This window comes from Perognathus longimembris, chromosome 13, assembly GCF_023159225.1.
Source record: "Perognathus longimembris pacificus isolate PPM17 chromosome 13, ASM2315922v1, whole genome shotgun sequence".
In the NCBI taxonomy this organism is placed as follows: domain Eukaryota; kingdom Metazoa; phylum Chordata; class Mammalia; order Rodentia; family Heteromyidae; genus Perognathus; species Perognathus longimembris.
In genome coordinates this window covers 57,696,748-57,707,250 of record NC_063173.1, presented here as the reverse complement: position 1 = coordinate 57,707,250, position 10,503 = coordinate 57,696,748, and the positions used below count along the sequence as shown (strand labels likewise).

At 56.0% G+C, this 10,503-nt stretch overlaps 1 protein-coding gene across 1 annotated transcript in view; it reads left to right on the top strand.

Moving 5' to 3' along the window:
- Window positions 1-9,995, top strand: part of Rasgrp2 (RAS guanyl releasing protein 2) — a 12,619-nt gene extending 2,624 nt beyond the window's left edge. The window contains 10 exon segments of the mRNA XM_048361434.1: window positions 1,408-1,464; window positions 1,466-1,690; window positions 2,492-2,569; window positions 2,743-2,865; window positions 3,156-3,271; window positions 8,268-8,409; window positions 8,695-8,731; window positions 8,921-9,097; window positions 9,720-9,784; window positions 9,934-9,995. Coding sequence (XP_048217391.1) covers window positions 1,408-1,464; window positions 1,466-1,690; window positions 2,492-2,569; window positions 2,743-2,865; window positions 3,156-3,271; window positions 8,268-8,409; window positions 8,695-8,731; window positions 8,921-9,097; window positions 9,720-9,778 — 1,014 coding nt within the window. The 3' untranslated portion in view covers window positions 9,779-9,784; window positions 9,934-9,995.
- Window positions 9,996-10,503: the final 508 nt, after the last annotated feature.

Below are 10,503 nucleotides of genomic sequence, written 5' to 3'. Positions count from 1 at the left end.
TTCCCTGGGTTTTGCAATGCGGGCGGAAGAGGGAGGCGCCCTGGCTCGCCTGACCCCGAAGCTGAAGCTCATCAGTGCTTTTCCCGTCTTTAAAACACTCCGGGAGAAAAGCCGGGTGCTGGCGGCCCACGCCTGGAATCCTAGCTGCTCGCGAGGTTGAGATCTGAGGATGGCGGTTCAAAGCCAGCCGGGGCAGAAAAGGCCACTGGGGTGGGACTCTTATCTCCATTAAACTGTTAAGAAAAAGCCGGAAGAGGCGCTGTGGCTCAAGTGGTAGAGCGCTAGCCTTGAGCACAAAGAGGCTCAGGGACAGCGCCCAGAGTTCAAACCCCAGGACTGGCAAGTACATCCCCCCCAGCCCCCCAAGAAATGGGCAATAGAAACATAGAAATGTATATGAAACATTAGGACAGTTGAAAGACAAATGATAAAGAAATGGTCTGTGTGTAAAGCTGGGCCTGATTGTGATCCCAGCTACTGGGGAGGTAGAGGATGAACCAAACCGGATTACACAGTGAAATTCTCTTTAAAATCTTATCCCTCCTACTTCCCTCCTACTTCCCCCCCCCCAAAAAAAAAAAAACAACCCCAGAAAATGCTTGTGTAACCATCCCCAGCTCAAGAAGTAGAACACGCTCACCCAGCCGGGGGCGTAGCTCAGCCGCAGCGCCTGCCTGACACGGGTTCAAAGGCCCTGGGTTCCACTGTTCATAAGAACAGCACTCCAGCACTGTTCATAAGAAAAGCTGGCCGTTGGTGGCTCCGACCTGTAACCCTAGCTCAAGAGGCTGAGATCTGAGGACCACAGTTCAAAGCCAGCCCAGGCAGGAAAGGCTGTGAGACTCTCATTGCAGCTAACTACCAGAAATCTAGAGGGCTGGGAGTATGGCCTAGTGGCAAGAGTGCTTGCCTCGTATACATGAAGCCCTGGGTTCGATTCCCCAGCACCACATATACAGAAAACGGCCAGAAGGGGCGCTGTGGCTCAAGTGGCAGAGTGCTAGCCTTGAGCAAAAAGAAGCCAGGGACAGCGCTCAGGCCCTGAGTCCAAGGCCCAGGACTGGAGAAACAAAAACCCCCAGAACCCTAGAAAGGGTGCTGTGGCTCGACGTAGTAGGGCATTCGCCTTGAGCACAGAGGCTCGGGGAGAGCCCTCGTTTTTCCTTCTGTTAAGTGTGGACGATGACCTTTGCCCGGCCTGGTGTGGAGGTGCGGTATTTGGCAATCGATGTTATCTTGAACGCATGACCTGTGAACTCTAACCTCTAGAGGTCGAGGTGGTAGAGGAGAGGCGGGAGGGTGTTGCCTTTTCTCCAGTCCCTGCTCTGGGCCTCCTCCTGCTCTTGTACCCTCGAGGGCTGAGGGGGAGTGGGTGCGTGTGCGTGACCTCTGACCTTGGCTTCACAGCTCTGGGAAAGCCTGACGGAACTGGTCACGGCCACGGGGAACTACGGTAACTACCGCCCGCCGGCTGGCGGCCTGCGTGGGCTTCCGCTTTCCCATCCTGGGCGTGCACCTCAAGGATCTGGTGGCCCTGCAGCTGGCCCTGCCCGACTGGCTGGACCCGGCCCGCACCCGGCTCAACGGCACCAAGATGAAGCAGCTCTTCGCCATCCTGGAGCAGCTGGCCATGGTGACCAGCCTGCGGCCGCCCATGCAGGCCAACCATGACCTGCTCAGCCTGCTCACGGTGAGGGGCTGGGGGGCGTGGCCCGGGCTCCGGGTCTCGGGGTGAGCATGGAGGCGGGTTCCAGGCCCAGGGTGGACTGGGGGCCTGCGTGTGCGTCCCCGGAGGGGCTCCTCCTGTCCTGTCGCTCGATTGCGTTTAGGGTTTGAGGCTGAGCGCAAAGCCCCAGGGATTGGAGTCAGTGGCGGGGTGGTACGGGGTGGATTCTAATGCGGCTGTGGGATCTGTCTGGAGGTCTAGGGTGGGAATGTGAGTGTGTGTGTGTGTGTGTGTGTGCGCGCGTGTGTGTGTGCCAGCACTAGGGCTTGAACTCAGGGCCTGGGTGCTGTCCTGTAGCTTTTTGCCCAGTGTTGGTGCTTTACTCCTTGAGCCGCAGCTCCACTTCCAGCTTCTTGCTGGTTCATTGGAGATAAGCCTCTACCACATTTCTTGCCCTGGTTGGTGTCAGACCTTGACCCTCAGATCTCGGGTTCCCGAGCAGCTAGGATTCCAGGCGTGAGCCAGGGGCGTCCAGCTGGAGCGATGCCAGGTTCTAGGAGAGTGTGAGGGTTCAGAGTCGATTCTTTCTCGCAGCTTCTGGCTGGGGTGGGGCTTGAGAGCTGAGCTGGATTCTGGATGGATGCCACAGCTCGGGGCTAAGTTCTGATTCGGCTTCCTGTCTGGGGGCTTGGGGGGGTGCATTGTGCTCACAGTTGGGGGCCACACCGTGGTCTGGCCCGAGCACTGGCCGAGCGGTGGCCTCTGGGTGGCCCTGCCCCCTGGGCTGGGGGCTCGGAACGGTGAGCCCCGGCTTGTGCGCCCCAGGTGTCTCTGGACCAGTATCAGACCGAGGATGAGCTCTACCAGCTGTCTCTGCAGCGAGAACCGCGCTCCAAGTCCTCGGTGAGGGGGGACCCCAGCTCCTCGCTTTGCCCTCCCCAAGAATCCATCCCAGCTGGTGCCCCCCCCCCCCCCCCCCCGCGAACCAGCCAGCGGCCTGGGGGCGGGCTGCCTTCTCCCCAGGGGCTCCCCTGGGCTGCCCCCACCTCCGAGCTCAGGCCTGACCCTTCCTGCAGCCCACCAGCCCCACCAGCTGCACCCCACCTCCGCGGCCCCCCGTGCTGGAGGAGTGGACCTCCGCGGCCAAGCCCAAGCTGGACCAGGCCCTGGTGGCCGAGCACATTGAGAAGATGGTGGAGGTGAGGCTTCGCGGAGTCCGGGGGCGGGGCGGGGGCAGGACGGGGCAGGACGGGGCAGGATGGGGCAGGACGGGGCAGGACAGGGGCAGGACCGGGCAGGACGGGGCAGGACGGGGTAGCAGGCGGCTGCCGGGCGGAGGGCCCGGCTGGGGAGCGGGGACGGTGGCGGGACATCTGTGACTCTCGTTAGAACATAGAGCGGGCCGGGGGGGGGGGGGGGCCCGTGGCGGGGGCGGGCAGGCCCCCAGGAGCCTTCTTTCCGTCCTGCATGTCACTCTTTACACCCCTAGTCTGTGTTCCGGAATTTCGACGTGGATGGCGACGGCCACATCTCGCAGGAGGAATTCCAGATCATTCGAGGCAACTTCCCTTACCTCAGCGCCTTCGGGGACCTCGACCAGAACCAGTGAGGAGGGCCGGGGCTTGGGGAGCGGGAGGGCACCCCGTCCACCTCCCCTCGGGAGCAAGAAGAGGGCCCAGATGGCCCTGGCTGACGGGGGAGGGGGAGGTTGCACCGGTCTAGGTTCCACCCGAAGAATCTTGCAAAGAGGGTGACCCGCGTGACCTTTGCCATATGAAAGCTGATTTATTATAAAGCTCACAGTGGCCAAAGAATGGGCAAGCGGGACCCCAGGGTGCCCAGGTTGAACGAATAGATAAGAAAGGCCCGAGAGCTGGGCGTGGCTGGCTCACACCTGTAACCCCACCTACACGGGACACCGAGACCTGAGGATCCTGGTTTGAAGCCAGTCTGAGCAGGAAAGGCCCTGGGACTGTTTCTTTCTTTCTTTTTTTTTTTTTTTGGCCAGTCCTGGGGCTTGGACTCAGGGCCTGAGCACTGTCCCTGGCTTCTTTTTTGCCCTGGCTTCTTTTTTACTCAAGGCTAGCACTCTGCCACTTGAGCCACAGCGCCACTTCTGGCCGTTTTCCATAGATGTGGTGCTGGGGAATCGAACCCAGGGCTTCATGTATATGAGGCAAGCGCTCTTGCCACTAGGCCATATCCCCAGCCCCGGGACTGTTACTTTCAACAAACTACTTAGAAAAAGCCAGGAATGGCGCTGTGGCTCAAAGAGGCTCAGGGATGGAGCCCTGAGCCTCCATCCAGGACTGGTGGAGACCCAGGACTGGCGCGCGCACACCCGCCCACCCACAGAAAGAAAAAACAAAGAAAAGAAAGGAAAAAAAAATGAAAAGGAAAAGCCTCTAATTCGCAGCACCCACTGGCTTATCCACAGCTCAGATGCTGACAATTCAGGAAAACAGCTGCTTCTCTGAAGTAGGTTAGCCGTGCCCTCTGCTACCATGTTTATGCCCCATTTTTTGCTGAGCAGACAAAATCCCAATCAAAATTTACACTCCATGCCAGGTCGATTTATTTTTAAATGTGACCTGTATTTCAAAACTCTTGTTTCTTTTTTTTTTCTCTCCATATAACAAAAATCCACAGTAGGCTCTGTACGTGACTCCTGTCCCAGCCACTTAGGGGGAGGAGATCGGGAAGAGCTGGGTTTGGAAGTCAGACCAGGCAAAAGTTATCAAGACCCCATTTCAATCAACAAGCAAGCAGTGGTAGTATACACCTGTCATCACATCCACCCGGGAGGGAGAGATGGAAGGATTATGTCCAAGGGTGGCTGGGCCAGAGAGGACCTTACCTGAAAAAGCGACTAGAAGCTGGGCGCCGGTGGGTCCCGCCTGACATCCTAGCTACTCAGGAGGCTGAGATCTGAAGACTGCAATTGAAGCCAGTCCAGGCAGCAAAGTCCATGAAAGCCGGAAGCGGCGCTGTGGCTTAAGTGGTAGAGCGCTAGCCTTGAGCAAAAGAAGCTCAGGGACTGCGCTGAATAAAGCCAAGTCCTGGAGTGAGCATGACTCACTGGAGACACTGAATTTAATCCTTAGTACTGCCCCCCATCAACAACCAACAAAACCAAGAGAAAAACCAAGCCAAAAAAACACTGAAGACCACTAACGCCCTCCCCAGAACCAGAACCCCGCTCTTGGCCTCGTCCAACGTTCTCTCCTTGTTTCTTGAAAAATCACCCGTGCATATAAAACAAAACAAAAAAAAATGGTTTTTGAGCTAGTCCCCTGAAGCTTGAACTTAGGGCTTAGGCACTTTCCCTGAGCTTTTTTTGTTCAAGGCCATGTGTATGTGTGTATATATGCGTGCATGTGTATGTGTATGGTTTTTTTTTTTGCCAGTCCTGGAGCTTGAACTCAGGGCCTGAGCACTGTCCATGGCTTCCTTTTGCTTAAGGCTAGCACTCTGCCACTTGAGCCACAGTGCCACACCCAGCTTTTTCTGTTTATGTGGTGCTGAGGAATCAAACCCAGGGCTTCATACATGCTAGGCAGGCACTCTACTGCTAAGCCATATTCCCAGCCCTATTTATTTTTTTATACAATTTTTTTTTCCAGTACTAGGCTTGAACTCAGGGCCTGAGCGCTGTCCCTGAGCTTCTTTTGCTCAAGGCTAGCACTCTACCACTTGAGCCACAGCGCCACTTTTGGCTTTTTCTGTTTATGTGGTGTTGAGGAATCGAACCCAGGGCTTCATGCATGCTAGGCAAGCACTCTACCACTAAGCCACATTCCTAGTCCGAAATGTTTGATATCCTTTTAGCCAGCATCTAGGTCTTTGTAGCATTGAAGTTTCTTTCTTCTCTCCCTTCATCCCTCTTTCCCTTCCTCCTCTTGCTCTCTCTTTCTCTCTGTCTCTGTCTCTCTCTTATTGAGGTTTGAACTCAAGGGCCTTCTGCTTGCTTGGGAGGCACTCTACCACTGAGTCATTCCTTCAGCACTTTTTGGTACTAGTTATTTTGTTTATTTTTGTGCTGGTGGGATTTGAACTCAGAGCTTCAAGCTGTCACTTAGCTTGCTTTTTTTTTTGTCAGTTGTGGGGCTTGAACTCAGGGCCTAGGCGCCATTCCTGAGTTTTGTCGCTGAAGGCTAGAGCTCTCCCACTTTGAGCCACAGCTTCACTTCCCATTAATTGGAGATGGTGGTTAATTGGAGAGAAAGAGTCTCACAGACTTTACTTCCCTGGGCTGGCTTTGAACCAGGAGCCTCGGATCTCATCCTCCTGAGTGGATAGGATTCAGGTGTGAACCACCAGCACCCAGCCCGCTCAGCGTTCTTGCTGGCAGGTGGTGCTTTATCACCTGAGCTATGCCTCCTTTCTGGCACTTTGCTGACTATTTTGGAGATGGAGTCTCACAGATGCTTCTGCCTAGGCTGGTTTTGAACCTCGATCCTTCAAGTCTCAGCCTCTTAAGTAGCTAGAAGGACGGGTATGAGCCACCAGCACCTGGCTTGTCCTGTTTATTTTCTAGATAGGGTCTTCCTTCTAGTTAGGACATTTGTCTAGACGATGATACTCCTTTCTTTTTTCCTATCTCAGTCCATAGCTAGGCTGACTGACATGCATGCCTACACCCAGCTTCTTCAGTTGAACAGGAGTCTCAGGGACTTTTCTGCCTTGGATGTCCTAGAACTACCATCTTCCTGATCTGAGCCTCCCGCTTGCCTAGGATGACTGGCCCGTGCCCCTGGGCCCAGCTGTTGTCTGAGAAGGAGTCTAGTGGACCCCCCCTCCCCCCCACCCCGCCCTCCAGGCCGGCCTGGGCCGGGAATCCTGAACTCCGCCTCCTGAGTCGCTGGGAGTGCAGGCCTGAGCCGCCAGTGCCCCTTTGCATCCTTCCCTTTCCCTTTTCTTTTTTTTCACTTTCTTGACAGGACTTCTCACTTTTTTTTTTTCCCTTTTGCTTTTGGTTTGCACTGAACCCCTTACCCTGGCCCTCTCCCCCTGTGTAGAACGAGCTCGTTCTTGGGAACAGCTGCACGGCCGTCTGGGCACCGTGTACCTCGCCATCCTTCCCGTGGAAGGACGTGCGCAGGGCTGCGGCGCGGTGCTATAATTATACGCCGTGCTGCTGGGAACACCCGGGCACCGGGACTCTCGGGCCAGTATTTCTGTAGGAGAAATTCCTCGAAGTGGGATAATTGGATCCAATGAGGTACACATTTAAAACGAGGGGAGAGGCTGCCAAACTGACCTCAGACGAGGTGAGATCACCCCTCCCCCCAAGCCCGCAGCGCACAAGTGCCTCTGTGTCCCAACCTCCTCGCCAAGAACCGGGCTAAAATAAGCTTTACAATTTTGCCAGTCTTGGCAAACGGTATCTTGGTTACATTTGCATTTCTTTAATACAAATGAGAGGGGGGAGCTATCTATTCAGATGTTTATTGGCTACTTCTATTTCTTCTGCTAATTGCTCCTATTCTTTGTCCATTATTCTATTGGGTGTGTTGGTCTTTTTCTCATTGATTTTTTTTTTTTTTAAAGAATCTGTGTTAATGGATATTAACCCATTGCTGTCAAATGTGTTTGCAAATATTCCCTCCCCGTCTGTCATTTGTGTTGGTTTTTTTTTTCCAGATAAAAATTTCAAAAGTTTTGTGTGTTCTCTATGTCAGTCTTTCCCTTTATGACTTCTCAGATTTCTGTTATGTGTAGAAAGACACTTCTCCACCTCTCGAAATTACCAAAAGCTATCCTCCTATCTTTCTGGATACTTTTAGGATTTTATTTGCTTTTCATCAGTGTTCTTTCTTTTTTTTTGTTCAAGACTGGGACTCAAACTGGGTACCAGATGCTCTTGCTCACTGGCTGGTGTTCTACTAACCGAGCCACGCCTCTGCCCCCTTTATCAATGCCCTTAATCAGCAAGATTGTGGTTTTCGTGTACAAGATGAAGCTCATCTACCTTAGGGAATTTTTTTTTTTTTTTCAAAATGGCCAGTTGTCCCAAATGCCCCACTGACGTGAAAGAGCACTGGGGCTCACGTGTTAGAACCCCAAATACAACACAAGGCCTGCTCCCTACGCTGACCCTGTACACAAAAAATATATTTGAAGTGTAGGAAAACACACTTGATGCCCATTCGGTAAGAAGGAAACTGAGGCACTGGGTGGTTAAGGGGCTTCAGGTCCTGTGTTTGGTGAAATAGGACACCCTCTTCCTTTAAACCCACGCGCATGGGTGGACAGGGGCCCTGCAGGCCAGGCTGGGGGAGAGGGGAGCCGAGCAGCGGGGGCGGAGGCCATGCAGGTGCAGCTCACTTCACCCCAGAACTCATCTGGGGAAGGGGGGGTCCCCTCCCAGCAGGCCCTGCAGAACACATTTTGGGCTTCATGACCCCATGGGTTGGGCAGGAATATGACCTCCCAGGGCCGTCAGGAAATGACTTGGCCAGCACCTGACCCCTGGGGGGGGGGGGTCAGTGGCAGCGGGTCCAGGCGTCTGTCTGGCTCTTTTCTTCCCGTGGGGGGGGGGATGGGCATTCCACGGGGAAGGCCCAAGCTGAGGTGCCGCCCCCCCCCCCCCCCGCACCAGGGATGGCTGCATTAGCCGGGAGGAGATGATCTCCTACTTCCTGCGCTCCAGCTCCGTGCTGGGGGGCCGAATGGGCTTCATACACAACTTCCAGGAGAGCACCTCCTTGCGCCCGGTCGCTTGCCGCCACTGCAAAGCCTTGGTGAGCCCCAGACACCTCCCCGCCCGCCCTGGCCCTGCAGAAGGCCCCGCCCTGCCGCCGGGCTCCTCCCCCGCTCGGCCCCGCCCCTTCGGTTAGCCACGCCCCCGCCCGGGGCGGGGCCTAGGCCCGGTCCACCTGCCCAACCCGGGATGCCACCTGCCTCTTCCCCTGCTCTCCTGCCCCAGGCCTCCAGGCGGGTTCTTAGGGCCCTGCTCTCAGCAAGGAGGAGGGAGTCCTCACCTCTAAACCCCTATCCCCCCAGCGTGGCCCCCCCTTCTTTTGCAGATTCTGGGCATCTACAAACAGGGCCTCAAGTGCAGAGGTAAGATGGGCCGCTGGGCTGGGCCATCTGGGGTGGGTGGGGGTGGGTTGGAGGGGTGATTGCCACCAAGTGAAGGGCCTGGGAAGCAGAGGGGTGCGCTGTCTGATGTGGGCTTGGAGAGGGGATAGAGACTCTTACGTGGGTGGGGCAGCCGCCCCTGACCGCCCCCCCCCTTCTTTCCTCCCTCAGCCTGCGGTGTGAATTGCCACAAACAGTGCAAGGACCGCCTGTCGGTGGAGTGCCGGCGCAGGGCCCAAAGCGTGAGCCTGGAGGGCTCCGTCCCCTCCCCATCCCCCACGCACACCCACCACCGGGCCTTCAGCTTCTCCCTGCCCCGCCCGGGCAGGCGTGGGTCCCGGCCGCCTGGTAAGCAGGGAGGGGGCCTTGAACTCTACTGGCCGGGCTATGTGGCAACCCATCCAGAATTTGTAATTCTCTGCCTTTGGCGGGTAATGGACAAGGAAGGGGTTGACAAAGGGTTGGAGTCCTATGAGCCTTTTGCCTGCAGTTCTCCTTTTGGCTATAACTCTGGGGTGCTCAGCTTTCTTGTGGGGAGCGGTGGGGGGGGGAGCCATCTCTGGTGGTTATCCAGCAGTTTGTCCAGTGACAGTTTGTTAAGTGATTATTTGTTGAGCATGATTTGGATAAATAACTGTGTTAATCTGGGGGTCTAAGGCAGTTGGCCACAACCGTTTGGGTTGGCGTAAGTCCTTAAAAATAGAAAAGATAAAACCATTTGCATTGAACCTTGCAGAAGGGTTGGGTGAAATGTACACAGCGTTGACATTTCAGCAAACTACACTGACAAATCAGTGGCTGTGGACAAAGCCGTGGCAGAAAGAAAACTTAGAGCCTCAGAAGTGGGGGTGTTGGGTGATTCAGGGAAATGGTTATTGGCCAGTGAGGCTGGGGTCCCCTGCGATGAGGGGGGCTGCTGACGTCACAGGGACCCAAAGGCGGGCCCTGTGACGAGGCTCCTTCCCCACAGAGATCCAGGAGGAGGAGGTGCAGGCGGTGGAGGATGGAGTCTTTGACATCCATTTGTAAGAGATGGTGAGTGCTCCGTGGTGCGGACAGTGCTCCCCGGCCAAGGGCTGGGTGAGGCAGGGGTGCTGGGAACTGGATGACCCAGGCACGTGGCCCCCCTCTTATTGGGGGGCCAGATCCTCCTTATAACCTCTGTTTTGTTTTTCTCTTCCCAGCTGTGACCATGTCGATTCATTCCTACCTTGGAAAAAAGTCTTGGACCAGAATAGGGAGCCCGGGGTTGGGGGAGGGGGGCAGGAGGAGGCTGGGGCATGGGGGTGGGGGGTGAGGGCAGCATGCGGATGGCAAGGGCCAGGGCTGGTGTCCCTAAGGTTGTACAGACTCTTGTGAATATTTGTACTTTCCAGATGGAATAAAAAGGCCCGTGTAATTAACCTGGACCATCAGAGCCTGGAATCCCGGCTGAGGGGTGGGGGCTGGGCGGGGCGGGCGAGACTCTAACCAGGGGACTGGGGGAGGCCTAGCGGCTCCCGTGGGTCGGGAGTCGGGGCTGGGAGTAGAGAAGCTTGGGGTTTCCGCGTCTTGGGATGGGTGTAGAGTCCAAGGGGCTCCGAATCTTGGAGATGGAAGCCTCTCAGCGCGGTTCACGTCACCGGGCTGTGGCGGTTCACACCCGTAGCCCCAGCTCCTGGGGAGGCCCGGCCTCTGAGGACGGTGGTTTGAAGCCAGCCTGGGCTGTGGAGTCCGTGAGCACAACACGTGCTGCAAGTGGCGCCGTGGCTCAA